General features: G+C 41.0%; 1 protein-coding gene across 2 annotated transcripts in view; it reads right to left on the bottom strand.

Moving 5' to 3' along the window:
• The window catches only part of EPHA3 (EPH receptor A3), a 352,384-nt gene that overhangs the window by 90,044 nt on the left and 241,061 nt on the right, over window positions 1-21,279 (bottom strand). The window contains exons 6-7 of one of the 2 annotated variants that reach the window (XM_044284515.1): window positions 10,023-10,147; window positions 7,246-7,405 (exon numbers count right to left, since the gene is read on the bottom strand). In XM_044284515.1, the coding sequence (XP_044140450.1) occupies window positions 7,246-7,405; window positions 10,023-10,147 (285 nt within the window). Of the gene's footprint in view, window positions 1-7,245; window positions 7,409-10,022; window positions 10,148-21,279 lie in introns of both variants that reach the window. The other variant, XM_044284513.1, reaches the window with a different exon arrangement.

Genomic DNA, 21,279 nt, shown 5'->3' on the forward strand with positions numbered 1-21,279 from the left:
AAGCAGACAAATCTCTGCTCATGTGTAACTATCTTGTTTCTTCCAGTTTTCCACTGGTAATACCCTATGGGATGATTGGGACTGTTTAAAGAGGACCTGTCACCATAAAAGGTGGTGCAATCTGCAGGCAGCAGGTTATAGAGCAGGATGAGCTGAGCGGATTGATATATCATTTTGTGGGAAAGGATTCAGCAAACCTTGTAAGTTATACATTTATATCTCTGCTCTGTGAGGAAATTCTCTGTGTAAGTGTGTCTATAGACACAGTTGTCAGTCACTGATTATACGGCCCCTGTGTACAACTGAGCTAAGAAATAGCAGAGATATAAATGTATAAATGACTGGTTTTACTGAATCTTTTTCCATAAAACTATACATCAATCTGCTCATCTCCTCCTGCTCTATAACCTGCTGCCTGTAGATTGCATTTCATGGTGACAGGTTCTCGTTAAGTCCACATAGTATTTGCTGGAAATTTGTTTCTGATCTCCCCCCAATGGATTTAAGACTGTGCCCCTTGTTCTGGTGTTTAGATTTTTAATAAAGGAAAACAGCTACAATGTACATAGTGTCTGAACTGCGTTGCGGGAACACACGCAATTTTTCCGCGTGAGTGCAAAACATTGCAATGCGTTTTGCAAGCGCGTGATAAAAATCGCGCATGTTTGGTACCCAAACCAGAACTTCTTCACAGAAGTTCGGGCTTGGGATCGGTGTTCTGAAGATTGCATTATTTTCCCTTATAACATGGTTATAAGGGAAAATAATAGCTTTCTGAATACAGAATGCATAGTAAAATAGCGCTGGAGGGGTTAAAAAATAAATAAAAATGATCTTTTACCACGGTGATGGATCATGTGATTGGACCATGTGATGACCGGAGTGACGTCACCACAGGTCCTGTTGCTGCAGACAGCTAAGATCAAGACAGAAGGAGATGCCGGCTACGCGAGCAAGTGGACTAAGGTGAGTTAAATTATGATATTTTTTTTTAACCCCTCCAGCGCTATTTTACTACGCATTCTGTATTCAGAATGCTATTATTTTCCCTTATAACCATGTTATAAGGGAAAATAATAATGATCGGGTCTCCATCCCGATCGTCTCCTAGCATCAGTGCGTGAAAATCGCACCGCATCCTGCACTTGCTTGCGGATGCTTGCGATTTTCACGCAACCCCATTCATTTCTATGGGGCCTGCGTTACGTCAAAAACACAGAATATAGAGCATGCTGCGATTTTCACTGCAACGCACAAGTGATGCGTGAAAATCACTGCTCAGTGTGCACAACCCCATAGAAATGAATGGGTCTGGATTCAGCGTGGGTGCAATGCGTTCAACTCACGCATCGCACCCGCGCGGAATACTCGTCCGTGTGAAAGGGGCCTAAGTGTTGATATCTCTTTAAAATCCTAGGAAACTGCACCCAGATTTCTAATAGGAATCCAGAACAGGCTGTTGGAAACTAAACACAGAGAAAAAATAGTGCTAAAATGTAAGAAAAACAGCTAAACCTGCTTTACTGGCACCATCATAAACTTTTAAACATTATTTCTGCTCGGGTCTACTTGCCAAATTGCGGGTCTGCTCTTGTTACAGTTCACAACGTATAGTTATCATAGTTTGCATTAAACTTTTATTTACGGCAACTACTAATCCAGCAAACTAAGAACAAGCATATAATTGACTTTAATTCCCATGTAAAAACACGTGAAAACTGGAGAGCGCTACCCAATTGTTGGAAGAGTGTGACTGTGGGTGGCATATTGGATTTCTCTCGTAATGTATGTTTACATGGGTTTGTGTAAGGGCATCACTTCTGCACTCATTTACAGCTGCGGCTTTTCAACACTTGTGTTAGGAAGGAAGCGGCGGATAGTTAGCTAATGATGAATGCTGAGGCTCCTCTGGCACTCAATATGGCTAGAACAGGTTTTCTGTATATACTCCATGGATAAAGTGTCTCGTTTACATGTTTTTATCTTTCATTCTGGTAATTAGAGTCATTTAGGGAAAGATTTTGACTTAGCGGTATAATTGGTGCTGCCTAATTATAGGACATCCTGTTATGCAGAATATTGAACAAAATACAGTAATAAATGTTCCATCAGAGGCCATATTACAGAGGTATAAGCCTTGTTTCTAGGAGAGAATGTCTCTGTAAAATGCCATTTAGAGTGCCTAAGGCTTTGTACCACAAAACTATAAGGACTCTGGGGAGGTCATTTATTAAGACCGGCATTTTAGAAAACTGGTGTATATCAGTTAGTAAATGATCCCTTCTGTGTGCTGCCATACAGGTATGTCTATGGCCCTAAGGGAAAGGGACTTAAAAAGGGTTTCCAGGATTACTCAGATGTGTTAACAGTTGCTTACATCATGTACATCTTCCCCATGTTTTTTTCAGTTAGGACTCTCCTGACCCATTTTCACCATGTAAACCAATCCCTCTGGTTTGTTTCCATCCTGTATGGAGCACTTCCTGTTCCTGTATCCAACCAAACCCATGATGCACTTCTCCTTTCACTGCCACAGCTACATGACTACCCCTAACCACGCCCAGCTAGTTTATAGCTCCTCCCACACAGCTAGTTACATAGACACTCCTCTATCACTGCCCCGCCCATGGACATAACATCACAGGAAATAAGAAAACGTTGCATGGACATGGTCATGTGACCACAGCCCGGAATGGAAGATAAGAGCAATAAAGGTAAAAGAAATACATTAGCAAATAACAGCTGTCTTCATAAATGATTATTTCCTTATCTCAAATAGCAGAAAATAACTAAATCAGTGCACTGGTATGGCTGTTTCAATCAAAGTGTATTCGTCACGGGCGTTACGTTCCCTGGCTTTTATCATGTCTCACTTCCAGTTCTATCTCCGGTTACTTTGTCTTTTCGATGAAATGCTTGGAGTCAGCCTATCTCGTTTATGATGGTGACACATGCTTGTTGAAAAACACTTAGAATTTATGGCGTATGCTCTTGCTTTTTACTGTACTCAGATGTAATGGACTGGTAAATGTGCATGACAATAAAATTATATAAAACCACCACTACACCTCCGGGTAAACAGAAGGGTATAAAATCGCACCTGTACTAAATATTGCCGTGCACTCAATGAATCCTTAACACCAGTAACACTCATCATTTAATTCACTACAGTATTTACTGTCTATTCTTAACTAGACCATATCAAACTAACAATGAATAAGAATTAAAATAAAAGATTCTAATTAAAATAGCATAAACAATTTGTATATGGGCTCATGCACACAACCATATGTATTTTGTGGTCCACATAACACGGATCTTCAAAAAACAAAACAACGGATGACGTCTGAGTGACGTCCGTGTTGCATCCGTTTTTTTACAGATCTAATGAAAAAATACCTGTCCTTGTCCACAAAACGGACAAGAATAGGACATGTTCTATTTTTTTGCAGAAATGGCTGCAAAAACCCCCGGAAAGGACAAGAAAAGAAAATACAGGCATGTGAATGAGCCCTTATTTATACTAATTATTCCATTGATGTGTCACATTCATTAACCTTCCTGTACACTGTAAGCTCTAGGAACATAGGGCTGTAGGGCAACACCATACGGTAGTACACAGAGAGCCTAGGACTCTGTATATGGAGCAGTAGGGACCTTCTGATGTGCAGGCGCTGTCCACACATCTCTACTGTATACATGAGACTTTAGGCTGCTATGTCTTTATAGTTACTTATTTTATTATTTTAATATATTTAAATATAATGTAATGTAAAAAGTTCTATGATTGAATGAAAGTATTAAAAGTGTTTTCTGAGATTATATTTTTTTACTGATGACTGATGACCTATGATCTGATTGGTGGGGGTCTGACACCCGGAACCCCCACCTATCAGCTGTTTTGAGAAGGCAACTGCGCTCCTGTGAGCGCCGCTGCCTTCTCACAGCTCACCAAGCACAGGGTTGTACATTGTATAGTGGCTGTGTTTAATATTGTGCTAAGCCCCATTTAATTGAATGGGGCTAAGCAGCTCCTAGGCCACGTGACAGATGAACGTGTCATCACATGGCCTGGGAAAGTCAGACAGCTTATTGACAGGGACCTATCCTCAGGACACGTCATCTGACACACCACCACCGATCAACTGTTTGAATTGGTTACGATGCTATGGTGAGCCCTGCAGCCATTTCTTAGGTCATATGACCTCATGTTCACCAGTCACATAGCCTATCCAAGCTAACAGAGCTGAGATGAAATACCAAGCACAGGCAATATCCGGTGGATGGCCTTGTGCTTGGTAAGCTGCGAGGAGACCACTGCAGTCACAGACGCGCTAGTGCCTCCTACAACAGCTGATCCATGGGGGTGCAAGAAGTTGTACCTCCACTGATGAGATACTGAAGACTGATCCTGAGGATTGGTGATTAAATAACAAACAGCCAGAAAATTCCTTTAATGTTTCAAAATGCATCCTTGCTCTGAGCACCATCAGCAAACACCTGATTTTGCTGAGATAGCAGTGTCCGGTAGGGCAATTTCCCTGCTGAAAAAATTTGGTATTACATGGTAGACTTTCAGAGGAATGGCTATTCATGTAATACAAAAAAACAGCTTGAGTCCACAAGAATAGGCACTACTCTTGCAGAATTATGGTTCAAACACAGGAACCCCCTCTATGACATCAATATGCCCTAATAGTACACATGGACAGGAGTTGCCTTCATAAGACATGATTATATATCATTAATGCAGAACAGGCTATATATATCAACAGCAGTAAAACAGACTCCTTGAAACTGCTGAATAGTGGGGGGTGCCGGGAGTCGGATCTGATATTACTTGCCTATTCTAAGGATAGGTTATCTCAATATTAAAATCCAGGACAACCCTTTTAATGCACTGTGAAGGCCACTATTTCCTTTATCTTTAATCTCAGGAAAATGTATGGTTACTACTGCCGGTGACAAATGCCATACTGTCACGGTGGGGAGTGGGGGAAACTCCCCACCGTACAATGAGGTGGGTATATGGGAATACAACTAGGCCTGGGTGCCGGGATCAGGGGGCCCCCAGCAGAGCTGCACACTGACTAGTGATTCCCCCTCCGGGGAACCCTCACACTCCCATTCTGGATTACAACACCAAACATACCAGACATGGAACATCAAACTAGACATTACAACACCAACCATACAAACCACACCACACATATACGAGGGGTAGAGAAGGGAAGGTAAAGACATAGGGAACATAGGGGAGACATCATGGTGACATTGATGTCTACCTAGGAGGCCCTCCCACTAGACAGATGGTATCTCCAGGTTAGGAGCAGCACTCCAGCTCACACAAAGGCTGAAGGCCAACTGACCTCACACTCTAAACACCACTATATGAAGAGAAAGGAGTAGGCACCAACATGCTGCAACAACAACACGTTGCCGCAGGCAACAGCATGCTCGGCAACCGTGTCACGGCGAACACAACAGAGGCCGTGACACTCCCACCCCTCAAAGCCCTCCCAAACCGAAAAGGGAAAGCTAGGTTGGGCACCCACAAACAACACGGGGGAAAATAAGTAGCAGAATCAACTTTAGTGCAAGCAAGTCTCCCCAAGACTGCCGCCAGCACGCCGAAACCACCAACAAGGAACCGGCCAGCCAGCCAACAAAAAAGCTCGGAGAGACCGCACTTAAAGCTGCGTCCACCTCAGACACAGTTCACACAGGAACCACTAAGGATAGACGAGGAGAGATACCAACACAGGTAACAGTTAACACAACAACGGAAACACCAGTCACTGTGAACCGCACTGTTAACAGAATCTTTCCTTTCACCCTCCCTCCGGAAGACAAGCATGCGTGCCAGAAAACGGCAGGCGACACATGCTGAACCCTCTTCCGAAGCCAAACGGAGAGGTGACAGCTAAACAAACTGTCACGGTGGGGAGTGGGGGAAACTCCCCACCGTACAATGAGGTGGGTATATGGGAATACAACTAGGCCTGGATGCCAGGATCAGGGAGCAGGTTTCCCCCGGCAGAGCTGCACATCAACTAATGATTCCCCCTCCGGGGAACCCTGACACCCCCCCTTCCGAAGGTACAACAGACAGGGAAAGTGGTAGAGAAGGGAAGGTAAAGACATAGGGAACATAGTGGAGACAACATGGTGACATTGATGTCTAGCTAGGAGGCCCTCCCACTGGACAGATGGTATATCCAGGATAGGAGCAGCACTCCAGCTAACATAAAGGCTGAAGGGCAACTGACCTCAGACTCTAAACACCACAATATAAAGAGCCAAGAGGCCACACCCAAGATACACTTAGATCCCCACCAGCTAGATAATTAACCCCTCCAACACCAGACAGGGAAGGCCCCAGGAGAAACGAGGAGGCACCGACATGCTGCAACAACAACACTTTGCCGCAGGCAATAGCATGCTCGGCAACCGTGTCATGTAGAACACAACAGAGGCCGTGACACATACATAGCACTATGATCAAAATTGGATCCTGAGCTCTTTTTTTCCCATCTATAAGGCAGACATAGCAGAGCTGGAGAAGGTCCAGAGGAGGGCAACTAAAGTAATAACTGGAATGGGGCAACTACAGTACCCTGAAAGATTATCAAAATTAGGGTTATTCACTTTAGAAAAAAGACGACTGAGGGGAGATCTAATTAATATGTATAAATATATCAGGGGTCAGTACAGAGATCTATCCCATCACCTATTTATCCCCAGGACTATGACGAGGGGACATCCTCTGCGTCTGGAGGAAAGAAGGTTTGTACACAACATAGAAAAGGATTCTTTACAGTAAGAGCAGTGAGACTATGGAACTCTCTGCCTGAGGAGGTGGTGATGGTGAGTACAATAAAGGAATTCAAGATGGGCCTGGATGTATTTCTGGAGCGTAATAATACTACAGGCTATAGCTACTAGAGAGGGGGAGTTATTCTGATTGCCTGATTGGAGTCGGGAAGGATTTTTTTATTCCCCTAAAGTGGGGAAAATTGGCTTATACCTTACAGGGTTATTTGTTTTTGCCTTCCTCTGGATCAACTTGCAGGATAACAGGCCGAACTGGATGGACAAATGTCTTTTTTCGGCCTTATGTACTATGTTATATACTTTGAATTAATTGCTTATCAGTTGAAAAAAAAGCTGACTAGGTACAGTATATGAAGGACAATATAAAGTAACCAGATGATAATACAGTACAAAGAACATATAGGTACGTACAATCAGGGCTTGTTTCAAACTCAAACTTGCGGCTGTTGGATCCATAACCAGCAGCTGTCCGGGCCCGAATTTGGAAAATGTATGTGGTATCAGGCTTAAGACCGCTGATGGTCACGTTGGTACCTCTGGCTCTCAGGATGGTGTAGCTAGTTTCCTGTTCCTGCTTTTAGAAACAAATATTTTTGTTATAATCTATAGCAAAAAAAAATGCCTAACAGTTACTATGACTATACCCAGCAAAGGCTGCCACCTTTGAGCTTTATAAGACTGTAGCATGAGAACGTAACTTTCAAGTCCATAGGAAAACTCCTCATTGTATGCCTCATATATGATCCTCTTGGTCGTACAATTTTTTATATGAATTCCTGTATGTACAGTTATGGTTTTCAGCTGCTTGTTGGGCAGGATATCTAACATCTGAAACCTATTATTTTCACTCAGATAGCATTGTTTGAAGTCTGAAATATCTGGTAATTAGTCTGAACCATCAGATAATTTACTTTTAAAGCTGTATCAAGCTTTGTGATGTTTTAATTTAAAATTATGACAAAAATTCCACTGATGTTTGATCAGTCCATAAATTCAGCATTTTCTGGAAGTCATAACTTATAAGGACCTACATGTATATGTTAATGTCTTCCATAACTATAGGCCATTTCTATGGGTCTTAACAATGCTCTGTTTTATGACAAGCGTTTAGGACTTGAATCTGCGCAACCAATGCCACATAGATCACGCGGAAGCATCAGAGAAACATTTACACACGTAAGAGAAGCAGCATAGTCACATAAGCAATGGCTTAAAGGGGTTCATAATGACATTTTTTTATTTGCCCAGAGTACCACAAACGCTCTATATACCTGTTTTTCAGGTCAACACTTCCCTCCCCTGTTCTCAGTATCCCTGCATCCTGGCAGGATGTTTACATACAGAACTTCCTGTTTTCATTAGCTTCCTGTTGGGTTTCTAACTAAAGCTGGCATGATTTGCTCTGTAATGTTTCTCAGGGCTTGCTTCACCTGACACACTGTTCCCTCTGCAGCAGTCATGTCTCCTACCTTTCTCCTCTCAATGTTAGGTGGAGCAAGCCCTGAGAAACATTACAGAGTAAAGCATGCCAGCTTTAGTTAGAAACGCCAGGAAGCTGAAGAAAACAGGAAGTTCTGTATGTAAACATCCTGCCAGAATGCAGTGATGCTGAGAACAGGGGAATGAAAGCATTGACGAAAAACAGGTACATAGGGAAAAATATCACCTCTAAATTACATCAATCAGTAAATACATTAAAATATGCAGATTCTGTAATTTTTTTTTTATCTTTCTACTCACTTGCATTCCCTAGTGTGCCTCTGAGTGCATAATATGATAAAGAGGACTCCTAGGACTTGTTTATCAGGATAGAGAATTTTCAGGCCCATAACGGGGGAATGCACGTGAGTAGAAATATAAAAATTATAGATTTTTCAATTAACCTCTTTTAATCTGTAGCTTGGGGGTATGTATATTTTGTAATTACTTTTATTCTCCAGGAAATAAGAATTCTGGTCACCTTTTCTGTGTTGAGACATTCCTCTGTTATTGTTCTTGCAAATTCCTGAATACCTACTGCATACTTTTGCCACATCATAGTAATAAAGCAGTATGCTCTAAAACGCACCCTAGTGATGGCCAGAATTTTATCTTTACAATACTGGTCAATGCAGGGGCTCTGGAGTTCTTCACCGACAGGATGTTAAAAATTATGAATTCACTTTAAAACTGGCCATGCCAATCTGTCTTCCAAATCTAACTCAAAGTGAATAGCCACTTCAAAAAGCAGCAGAGGGTGACTGCCCACTTCTGTGTTTCAACAAGGCTTAGAAGGGCTGTGTAGGCATGATGTCCTGCCCAATATGACATCAGACGTGAAGTTGCCTCTCCATCTCTGAAGTCAGACCAGGCAGGAGAAAATGTCTCGGCAACCCTTTTAAAATATCCAGTCAGATATAAAAAATTGTTTTGCAATGGCTTCTAGTATCCCCATTTCAGGGTTATTCCCCAAGTACATGATCCCAAAAATACATGCTACTCATATCAAAGTCATGTACATAATACATATATAAAAGGTATAAAACAAAACTTACAACAATATATTGTAAATAACTCATCACATAAATCATGCTAACTGTTCTTAATAAAAGAAAAAAAGAAATCAACCAAACATGTCCTCTCCTGTAATCAATCCCTAAAGCTAATTTCACACGAGCGAGTTTTCCATCCAGATGCATTCTGTTTTGCGAACAGACGGCATCTGGATTGAATGCTGACCCCCTTCATGTCAATTGGTTTGTGCACATGAGTATTGTTTATTACTAATCCTCTTCCGCAAAGATCGCAGCATGTTTTATATTGTCCATTTTTTTACGCAGCCCTTGCCCCATAGAAACGAACGGGGCTGCGTGAAAATTTAAAGGTATCCAGATGCAATGTCATTTTCACGGTTGTGTTGAGTGTTCTTCAGTTTTTCTTCACGCACATGAAAAACAGATGTATAACCGATGCAATCCTGATGGAGAAAAACTGAAACACTGAACACGGACGCAAACAAAACTGATTCATCTTGCTTGCAAAACCATAATTTTTTAACTGAACAGACCCTGACACGTTCCGCATCACTCGTGTGAAAGAGGCCTAACAATGGTACATATCACTAACACTTGGAAAGCTCCACAGACTTATTCTTGGCCAATACAATAGAGTTTGTTAACTTTTCGCTGTAATTGCTTTTGCTTCCCCACCTTTTCATAGTACTTGACCTCATAGTCCAAGATGATCCCATTTGGGTGTTCCGGCTCTTGCCAAGAAAGGGCAATACTGTTTCGAGATGTCCGGTCTTTTCTAATTACGGTGACAGGAGACGGAGCTGCGCAGGAAAAGAGAAAATATTAATGGTTGTCGAGGAGTAATGGTTTGCATATAAATGGCTGTTGCCGATATCTGGCTTTGTATCAAGAGCTAGCAGCTGGGTTATAGCTCTGGTACACTTATCAAGGAGCATGATGGGCCCGGAGACAAATGAACTGACATTCTCTATTAGCAGTGCACTGGTGGCAAGTGAGCAGATGTTTCTAATATGCTACTAGAACGTAACTAATGAAAACACTTGCGCTATTAAAAGAGTAGAAAATTAATAGAGATCTGTGTGTGCCGGATCTGAGCGCACGTTCCGAATATTGTCAGTGACTCGTGTTTTGATGTGAATGGCAATTCATTTTATATCTTTTAACGTCAACGTGTGCGGAGCTGCGGGAATTCAGATGGCTGTTATTAATTGTAAAGTTATTCATGATAATGGCCGTCCGCAAATGCATACAACGGGAACCTTCCGAAGGGTTTTTATAAACAATTTACTAATGTGCTTTTAAGTGACTTTCATTATTCGTGCGCTGAGACGAGAACTGCTAAATAACATGGGATTTTTATTTTATTTCTAAAGGAAAATCATTTTTCTTTGTCCTCAGGCTTGTTTGGAAGTCGTGTGCCTTTTTTGTGAAATGAGAAAAATATCTTACATTGCTGGGGAAAATAGATGTCAGTCAACGCACAGGATTTTGAAACAGAATTGTGCGGCAGGAAAATACGACAGGAATGACCTATATAGTCACACGACCATAGAGTGTCCTATTCAATTGAGCCTACAGTACGGCGGGCGAAAGCACACAGAATATACATCTAAAAACGAAATGAGCGAATTGATTCTAAGCAATGAAATTCGGATTGAGTTTCACAAAAATTTTGGATTTCAACTAATCTGAAGCCCGTCATTTGACAGATGAGAAGACAGCACAGCAGGGCAGGGAAGGTGAAGAAAGAGGATGACATGACCCTGAGCGGTGCCCTGGCATGTCAGCTTTAGCCAATCAGGAGGGATGACACAAGGTCCATTTTTCCTGAATAGCTATACACTGGAACGGTTTTCTTTTACACTAGCGCACACATTATCTGAATATAGACATTTCGAAAATCCAAATTGCATCAAATAATGATATATTATACGAGGCTCTAATATACAACATTCTAAACATTTTCTGGATCAATATCGTAGACGTATTAATGCAAATCTATACATTAGATCAAAAAGAGGGACAATTATGAAGCAAAGAGGGACAGAGGGACTTTGGTCAACGATAGGGACTGTCCCTTCAAATGAGGGACTCTTGAGAAGTCTGGACAAGTGTCGTAGGCAGACACTATATAAGATCCCAACCAGAAAATCCATGTGTATTCTGAGCTTGTACATTGATGCCTGGCTGAAACAGACATAGAGCAGAGAAAGCTTATCTTTAGGGTACTTTCACACTTGCGGCAGAGGATTCTTGGCAGACAGTTCCGTCGCCGGAACTGCCTGCCGGATCTGTCAAAATGTACGCAAACTGATGGCATTTGTCAGATGGATCAGGATCCTGATCAGTCTGACAAATGCATTGAAATGCCGGATCCGCTTCTCTGGTGTCATCCGGAAAAACGGATCCGGCATTTATTTTTCTTTCTTTTTTTAGCTGTCTGCCGGAACACTCAGCGCCGGATCTGGCATTAATGCATTTCAATGGGATCCGGCATTCCGCCAAGTGTTACAGAATTTTGGACGGAGATAAAACCGCAGCATGCTGCGCTATTATCTCCGTCCTGAAAAGGCAAAAAGACTGAACTGAAGACATCCTGATGCATCCTGAACGGATTGCTCTCCATTCAGAATGCATTAGGATGAATCTGATCAGTTCTTTTCCGGTATTGAGCCCCTAGGACGGAACTCAATGCCGAAAAAGGATAACGCTAGTGTGAAAGTACTCTTAGACAAAAAATGTAGCTAGTTTGGGGTCAGACAGAGACAATCTTAAGCCACTATTAGACCACACAATTATCGTGAACAAACATTCATAGGAACACTCGTTCACAATAATTGGCTCCTATAATCGAGCAGCCGATCGGGGTGAAAGATGCCTGATTGTCGGCAGCACAACTCCCTGTGTAATCAGGAATGTGCTGCCGATCATCTATACAAGAGAATGAGGAATGACCGCAGACATTCCTCCAGCATTCTGTTTGCATCGGCCTCTGTATTTAGGCTGGTGCAAATGAGCATCAATGGATTTGTTCTCATCAATCAACGCTTGCAGTTAGTGTTAGATTTAACTAATTGATATAGAGAGGTTTTAGCTAGGGACAGGTCAGGGTCAGTGTAATGCATTGTGTGTCAATGGACTGCGGCCATTTCAATCCAGTTAGATTCTGCTTGGACCATCAATATTCAAGTGTATCAGCCAGCTATTAGCTCAATTTACATGAAAGAATTCACAATCACAAATCTCCTACAGTATTAATCCTGGTGCTGATAGTGTACTCAATGTATTTTCTGTGACACAGTTGCACTAGACTCTGTCCAATTGACAGTCCAATTTTTTTTAAACATATTGCATAGTCTCTTAAAAATGATGATTGATCATAGATGATTGTACCTGACCTGATGTATTTTCCTGCATCACAGTAATTGTATATATATATATATATAGAATTTTTTAACAAATTATTTCCTAGTTTAAATTAACCCATTGCTTCCTCCTATACCACATGCATATAAACACCAGCAGGCATTTGCCACCACAAAGAAGGGATACTTTTTGGACCATTTTATTTTAAACAGCATAAGACAATAGTGCAGTGTGTTTTTACATAGTCTGGTGGCTACAACCGTCTACCGTCATTTACCCATAATCATATATGTCGCTGTCACTTCGACATTACTAAATGCTGTCTTCCCATTAAAGGTCCTGAAATACAGTCCTAGGAGATCTCAGAGCGTCATACACAACTTTCCAGGGCAATCTGAGTGCTTTCTGTCTGAATCATATCTTCCGGGAGGTTTGTTCAAATCGGACCCAAAAGGAATTTCAAGAAATGTGTTCATCTAGTAACTACCTTTTTCATTAGTCAGTTAAAATACCCAAATATACAGGACAAGGAAAAGCAAGAGTACATGCAACCCTATCTCATCCCAAAACACATTCCACCCATCCCACCCATTGTCCTGACTAACAATACTTAATAATACATTTGTATTAATATCTGTCTCTCTATCTATCATCACATTACCAAGTTCTTTGCTTGGCCTTCACAACCCTACTGCTACATCTTTGGATCTAAATAGAAGGATGAAATATGGAAACTTAAACTTGATGTGTTGAATGTTCTACAAGGACCAACTGTGTGGCTACATGTGCAAGCAAAGAAGCATTACAGATTTCCTGTCACTGTTGCCGAGAAGAAAAGACGGATTTACTGTGAATAATGTCTCAGTCGTTCTGAAGAGCATTCCATTCCCTTTTATTGGATTAGATCTGATTTTGTCTCCTGTCATCACAACACAATTTGTAAGGAAGGTATTAGAACTTTCTTACAAAATGAGGAATTGAAGCAAGTTAAAGTCTGCGCTAAGCTGTAGATTACTAATCATCGCTATAGCTACAGTACCTGCTGTTTTCAAAGGCACCAGCCCCAATGACTCTGCTGTTGTTGGCACAATACAAGGATTTTAACGGGTATGAAATTTTTAACGCTTTTTTTCCAGCATGAATCACTGGATTCAACCTCCAGTTATTGTGTCATATATCTCGAAGAGCGGCATTTTAATTTTTAAGGAATTCACCATGTCTTAAAGGGATATCCTAATATATATTTACATGTAAAATAAAGAAATGTATTGAATAAGAACTGGAATGTCCCTTTAGAACTTATTGTTTAGAAATAAAAGATGCAATGTTATACTCATTGTAATTTATATATCCTTTTCTGCATATTTAATACAAATATGAAAAATCATTAAAACCATCTTTACAAACCATAAATGGCATGCCCATTTTTATTGCTCCAGCGCATTTAAAGTAGAAAAGGATGTAATATTGTTAATCATCCATACCAGACCTATGCAGACCTATGCATCTTCATGGTGACAGACTACAATACAAACCCTGTGTAGTTTGATTAGGCAGCCACCTTCCATTTGTTCCCTCGTAAACATGAGCAAATTGTTTCTAAACTAAGCAGAATACAGAGAAAAAAGTCCTAGGAGACCTCGGAGCGTCATACACAAATTTTCAGGCCAATTGGAACAGTTTTGATTCCGGTACAATCGATTCAGACTTGAATTGAATTCTTGTACTGGTTTGGACAAATCAAATCTAAACTGAATTTTGAGCAACTTGCTAATCTATGTAAAAATGTATAATCAAACTACAAAAGATGTGTTTGTACTGTAGTCTGAAACCATGGAATCCCATACATTCTTACTCCAGGGGTTATAGACCCTTACTTGACAAGTGTATTCTAAGGTCAATTCAGACGCCCCTAATAGTAATAAGCGAGCATGCTTGGAAGTCAATGGTTAACACCAGGCACCCCCCCTCATAAAAAAAGGTTAGAAATTGATGGAAACCCCATCAAAATGGTTTGGCAGCAGCATTAAGAGGATAGCTGGATGTGTCTTAGACTCCTATTATGTACGACATACAATAGACAACCACACAAAGGCTATATGCCAAAAGCCAGGTATGTGCCCAATCTATCCATGAGACAGATAACAGCCAGCATACCTTACAATGACAGCCTTGTGCACTAAATGATATTCCAAAACAGCTCTCATCTGACTGAGAACCAGTAAACCTCAAAGTTATTTTGCATCTGTTGGATGGCTTGGGTGGACCTGCACACCTAGATCAATATCATTAGAGTGACAAAAAGTTTTTCGATTGTCCAAACATAATATTCAATAACTTTTCTATACAGTTTTGTCATGTAAAAACTCATTTGCATTAACATGGGCATATGGGAAAGACATGCAAATGAGCAGAATCTCTAATGAATAGTCTTGTCATAACACTATGCAACTAATAGAGGGCGCTGTTCATGAGTCATAATTCATAAATCATGACTCATGAACAGCGCCCTCTATTAGTTACATAGTGTTATGACAAGACTATTCGCTGAGATCATATTCGCTATATTGCTCTATATTAGTTTTTTAGAATATTTGTAATATTCTAAAAAATGAATATATAGCAATATAGCGAATATTATGTAATAGTTATGTAGTAAGTCAGTGATAATATCTGACACTGGAAAAGCTGGGTAATAACTCAGTGTAGATCACAAGTTATTACCCAGCTATCCCAGTGTCAGATTTTATCACTGAGTTATTACCCAGCTTTCCCAGTGTCAGATATCATCCTAGTGTAGATCGCGAATATTCAAATTGCAAATTTTTATCGTGAATTTTCCATGCAAAAGGCTACACTAATAAGCTTGTCATAAGACTCAGTCTAATATTCTTGTCAGAAGAATATGAAACCAATAGATGGCACTATTGAGTTTGAACAGCGCTATCTATTGATTTCATAGTCTTCTGGCAAGAATATTAGTCTTGTCATAAGACTGAGAAACCAATAGAGGGCACTGCTCATAACTCAATACGCCATCTATTGGTTTTCATAGTCTTATGACACCTGAAAAACAGGCTCTCTTTTTTGCCATGAAATGAATGGGTCCGTTTTGCGTAACGGATGCGGGCCCAAAACTACGGACGTGTAAATGTACCCTAAGAAGTAGCTTACACGGTGTTCTCCCAAAACTACTGAGAAGGTAAAGCTTATCTACACTTATATCATGGATATCCTTATGTATACAGAGGCAGATTTACTAATACTGTCCAAAAGTAAGAAAGCGTACACTTAGTCTTAAAGGGACACTGGCAGGCCCAAAAAGCATATTTAGGGGTATATATGACAGTATAGGTCTTATAAAGGGTATTAGAATCATCTAAGTATCCCCCCTGTCCACCTCATAAATACAGTAAAAGAAGTTTTATAACCTGCTTTCCTGGCGTTCAATCTGCCCAAGGGGTGGTGCTTCATATCAATTTGCGCCCAGCCAGCCTCGCCACAACTGCCGTTTGAAGCGCCGCCCAGCTCATCAATATTCACTGAGCTGGGCGGCTACTCTGAAACGCTGTACTAGTGTCCCCGGCCATCTTCAGCGCATGCGCCCGGCACCCTCACTGGCCTGGATCGCATCGCGCGTCTGCTTTATGCGCATGCGCTGTGCCCGGCGCATAAAGCAGACGCGCGATGCGATCCCGGCCAGTGAGGGTGCCGGGCGCATGCGCTGAAGATGGCCGGGGACACTAGTACAGCGCTTCAGAGTAGCCGCCCAGCTCAGTGAATATTGATGAGCTGGGCGGCGCTTCAAACGACAGTTGTGGCGAGGCTGACTGGGTGCAAGTTGATATGAAGCACCGCCCCTTGGGCAGATTGAACGCCAGGAAAGCAGGTTATAAAACTTCTTTTTACTGTATTTATGAGGTGTACAGGGGGGATACTTAAATGATTCTAATACCCTTTATAAGACCTATACTGTCATATTTACCCCTAAATATGCTTTTTGGGCCTGTCAGTGTCCCTTTAAACAGCGCTAGATTTTTCATAGTGCCAGCTGCTGGATAATAAATCAATTGCATCTTCAGACTGTCTAGTATAAGTTTACACCACCTATCGGATGGCTTATGGTACTTTGACACTTGCGGCAGAGGATTCCAGCAGGGAGTTCCGTCGCAGGATTAGTCAAAACGTATGCAAACTGATGGCATTTGTCAGATGGATCAGGATCCTGATCTGTATGACAAATGCATTAAAATGCCAGATCCGTCTCTCCGGTGTCATCCGGAAAAACAATCCGGCATTTATTTATTTTCATATTTTTTGCGGTCTGAGCATGCGCAGACCGCAAAAACGGATCTGTTTTACTGGAACACTCGGGGCCGGATCCAGCATTAATGCATTTCAATGGGAAAAAATCCTGGATACAGCATTCCGGCAAGTATTCCGGAATTTTGGACGGAGATAAAACTGCAGCATGCTCAAGTCAAAAAGACTGAACTGAAGACATCCTGATGCATCCTGAGCAGATTGCTCTTCATTCAGAATGCATTAGGATAAAACTGATCAGTTCTTTTCTGGTATCGAGCCCCTAGGACAGAACTCAATGCCGGAAAAGAATAACGCTAGTGTGAAAGTACTATTGGCACATTTAAGCCACACCCCCTTTCTGAAGAGCCCCACACCTTTCTTGCAGAGCCATGCCCCCTTGTCGGACTAGGTGTGATAAACGCGTGTACGCCAGTTTGTTTGTTTTTTGCAGAAATGTTGCGGAGATTGCTCAAAAAAACAGGGGCATTTTTATTTGTAAATCCACCACATTGTCTCTAATCCAGTTATCAAGTTCAGTATCTTATCCTGCTTATCTTTAAGATAGGAAACCAGAGATGTGCCTTGTGGTTGCTAGGACCCAGTCTAAGTCTGCAGCACGGCCTCCCCTTATCATGTGCCATTTATCTTAGGCTTTCTTCACAGTTGCACTGGTAATCTGGTACCCTGATCCGAGAAAGGATCAGGCTACCGGAGCTCACCGTATCCAGCATTGGCAGTTACGACTGTGTACTGCCGGATCCCCATTGACTATAATGGGATCTGGTAGTGTTCAGCCGGCTTTTCCGGCATAAATCCTGGGTTTCGGCCGTGTTTGGCCGACAGCCGGCATTTATACCAGAACAGGCTAACGGAATACTCTGCTGGAATGCGACTGCAACTTGTGTCTTCTTATGTGACAGAAGGGCTGTTGGGTCTTCTCAGAAACAGGGCTGCTATCTCTGCAAACCCCAGATCTATGTTCCTGTACTAAAGAAAAAACTAATTCCACCCAAATAACATTTTATAACAACTTCTTTGTTTTCTTACCTCATTGGTTTTTAAAAGCACATTAGCTTTGATGACCAGATAAAGAGTAGAAATAATAGCGCTTTAAAATTACACCCGGGTCAGAGGAACGCCCACTGAAGTCTCAAGGAATGAATGTATATCAGAGTCTTGATTAGCAATATCACAGTCTAATGAAGCATTCCCGTGACATTATCTTCATTCCACATCCCCATTGTTTGGTGAATTTATCTGTGCCACAGTAATTATCTCACCGTTTTATTTCATTGAAATCTTTCTTGAAGACATGCTCCCCTGCCAGTTCCTCATTAGCTTCTGCCTAACAGACATTTTAGGAGACTATTTTTAGTGCATTATTCGCTAATGCATACAACAGGGGAGACGGAACAACAAGCCCCAGTAGATGGCGAGGGTATGAACTACTTCAAAAACCTCTTTGGGCTTTATGCTAAGTAAACCAGGGCAGAAATTCCAATTATATATGCTGCGAGAATTCTTATCAGATTGATGACTTACTTAACAACACGTTCACCACTGTACCGGATACACAGGCATTAGAACTGCATTTCCACTACTGCGTAGGGGATGGAAAACACATTATCAGATTTTGAAATATTTCTAAGCCTCACATATCAATGACCCTTTCCTTGGTTACTGTAGAAACAACTAACAGTTCTATGAAAATCTCTAAGCTACATAATGTTGGTGGTGGGTGTTGACTAGAGTGAATTAATTCTAAAATTTTACCAAAATCTTTAAAAAAATTCTGAGTCTATTTGGGAAAACGAGAGAGAGAAAGGGGGAGAGGGAGACAGACAGAGAGAGAAGGAGAGGGATAGAGAGTTTTCCAGCCAGTCAGAGAACTTACGATTCTGGCAGAATTTATTTAGATCATAATAAAATCGGATGGTCAATTTGGTTAAATTTGTCCCAAATCGAATTTTAAGGGAATTATTAAATCAATGGAGTTTCTAATATTGTCTTCTGTCCTTTGTCCTATCTACTGCTCAAACGCTGGACCCGGACATGTCTGGTACATGCTCTCATGGGACTTAGTAATGACTGAAAGTATTTCTATGTTTAAAGGGTTTGTCCAGGATTAGAAATAAGGATTTGCTTTTTTACAGAAAGAGGGCCACTCTTGTATCAGGCTGCATCTGATACTGGAGCTCTTCTCCATCTAAATGAAAGGCAATAAACGGTAGACACATGGACTGTAGTCCTGATTTCGGAAACAACAAGCTTTTGCTTAATCTTAGAAAATTATACTAAGGCATGATTAGATATATTCTTTGTAAAACACAATATACAGGCTTAGTGGTATTGACATAGAATGTTGAACCAGGGATCTGTCCGTGGTTAGGAAGGAATCTTGTCACTTTATGGCATCCTGATCTATGGTGAGTAGTTGGGCCTGGTACCACAGGTCAATCCTTCAAAGTAAATGGGGCTTAACTGTAAGAAAAGCCGTGTAAGACAAAGTGACACATGGTGATATGAAAATGAGTTGGTGCAAAAGGCAAACTAAGCTCTTCAAAATCGGACAGAATCAGGTCTGCTACACCAAGTAACGGCACAAGTAAACATGACCAACCAACAAGATCCTGTAAGCTGCTCCAAAAAGTACTCTGCTGTTAATTTAAAAGGGTTGCCAGAGACTTTAAAGGCATTATTTAAAAAAAAGAAAATAAAGTAATGCATGCCATTATTTAGGATGGTACAGTTCAAGCCGATTTGACCACTGAGGCCCTTGATTGGCTGCAGTGGTCACTGCACTCAGCTGCTTCCTGGTCCTGCAGTGACCAGAAGCGCCTATGAACGGAGCAATGGAGAGATAGTAGACAGATGAGTCTTCCTTTTCATGTTCGGGGGCACAGGTCTGGTTTTGGCACAGAGGCTGAACAACCCCTTTAACTACTGTATATCAATGAAAAAAATGCGGTAGATGGGATTTTAAATAGTTACCAATAGTTATTTCATTTCCTTTTACACGATTTGTGCTGTAAAGCAACTTTCATAAAATCTCGGGACACCTCATTAAGGTGCATCTGACTATATTTTTAGCATTCTCAGCTTAGTACACACGGAACAAACACAGTGCAACTTGCAATCATACTGTATGCCCTTTTGTGTCAATGTGAGACAGAGGTGTTGAAAACCTGATTATTAGTATATATTTCAGTAAACTTGAGTCCTTTAGAGGCTAAGTGTGAAAATCTCTGGATTCATGACAGCTAAAGGTGTGAGGCTATAACAAGTAATAACCTGCAAGGGCGGACAGCGTACAGTAGACCTGACTTCTCGTGGATTTCTCAACTTTCTTCGATCTCTCATTATACCCCGATCCCTGGTAACAGCTGCATGTAATATTTTTTCATACACTTTGTTAGGATGGCTGGGATTATCATTTTCATATGCTTACGCCAGACCTTTGGGAATAGTAGGATTAGTTAGATGTGGAGATAAAATATGTGCATCTTTCAGCTATTTTCTTACATCTTCAGCTAATCTAAAAAACATACTTTTGTGGATGGGACATGGTAATCTGATTAAGTGAGCTTGGCATAGAGGTAGGGCTGACAGGCGGTTTGTGTACCGGGTATGTCATTTGTATAAACACATGTTGCCTTCAGAACAAAATGATATAGTAAATGCATAAATCCTAAAATAAAAGTAAGATATTGATTTTAATCGGTTTTAATTCTTGAGTTAAAGCTCAATAAAGAAAAATAATGATTTGCTATCTCTATTATATAGGAAAATGTATACCTAAAAGCACAGAGTGTAACTGAACATAAGTTATTGATCTAAAATATACATGACTAAACTACTGTATGGATACAGGTAATGTAAGGAAAAAAGAAAAAAGGTCTCGATACGTTGCCTGGACTTCTCGCACTGCAGATCCTAGTGTAGTGATGTGGGTCAAGTTCAAGGGCAGTGTGGAGATTTAAAATTCTGATATGCTGATTACAAGTGTAACTGTTTGGACGAGGGGAGGAATTTTTTGAGTACTTACATTTCGTCCCGTGCTTGGATCTGATGGTGTAAAACCGCATGGTGTGAAAGAGGACCTCAGGAATATCTACAGGTAATGTAAGGTTTAGAATTTTGAACTAAGCGGTGTACATGGTATAATTTGCGTGGCCTGACACTACAATAGGCTACAGCCATTAATACTACTTTACTCCACTATCCTGAATTTTTTTTCCTATATTTTTTTTAAATTTTCAAC

This window comes from Bufo gargarizans, chromosome 3 (genome assembly GCF_014858855.1).
Source record: "Bufo gargarizans isolate SCDJY-AF-19 chromosome 3, ASM1485885v1, whole genome shotgun sequence".
NCBI lineage: Eukaryota > Metazoa > Chordata > Amphibia > Anura > Bufonidae > Bufo > Bufo gargarizans.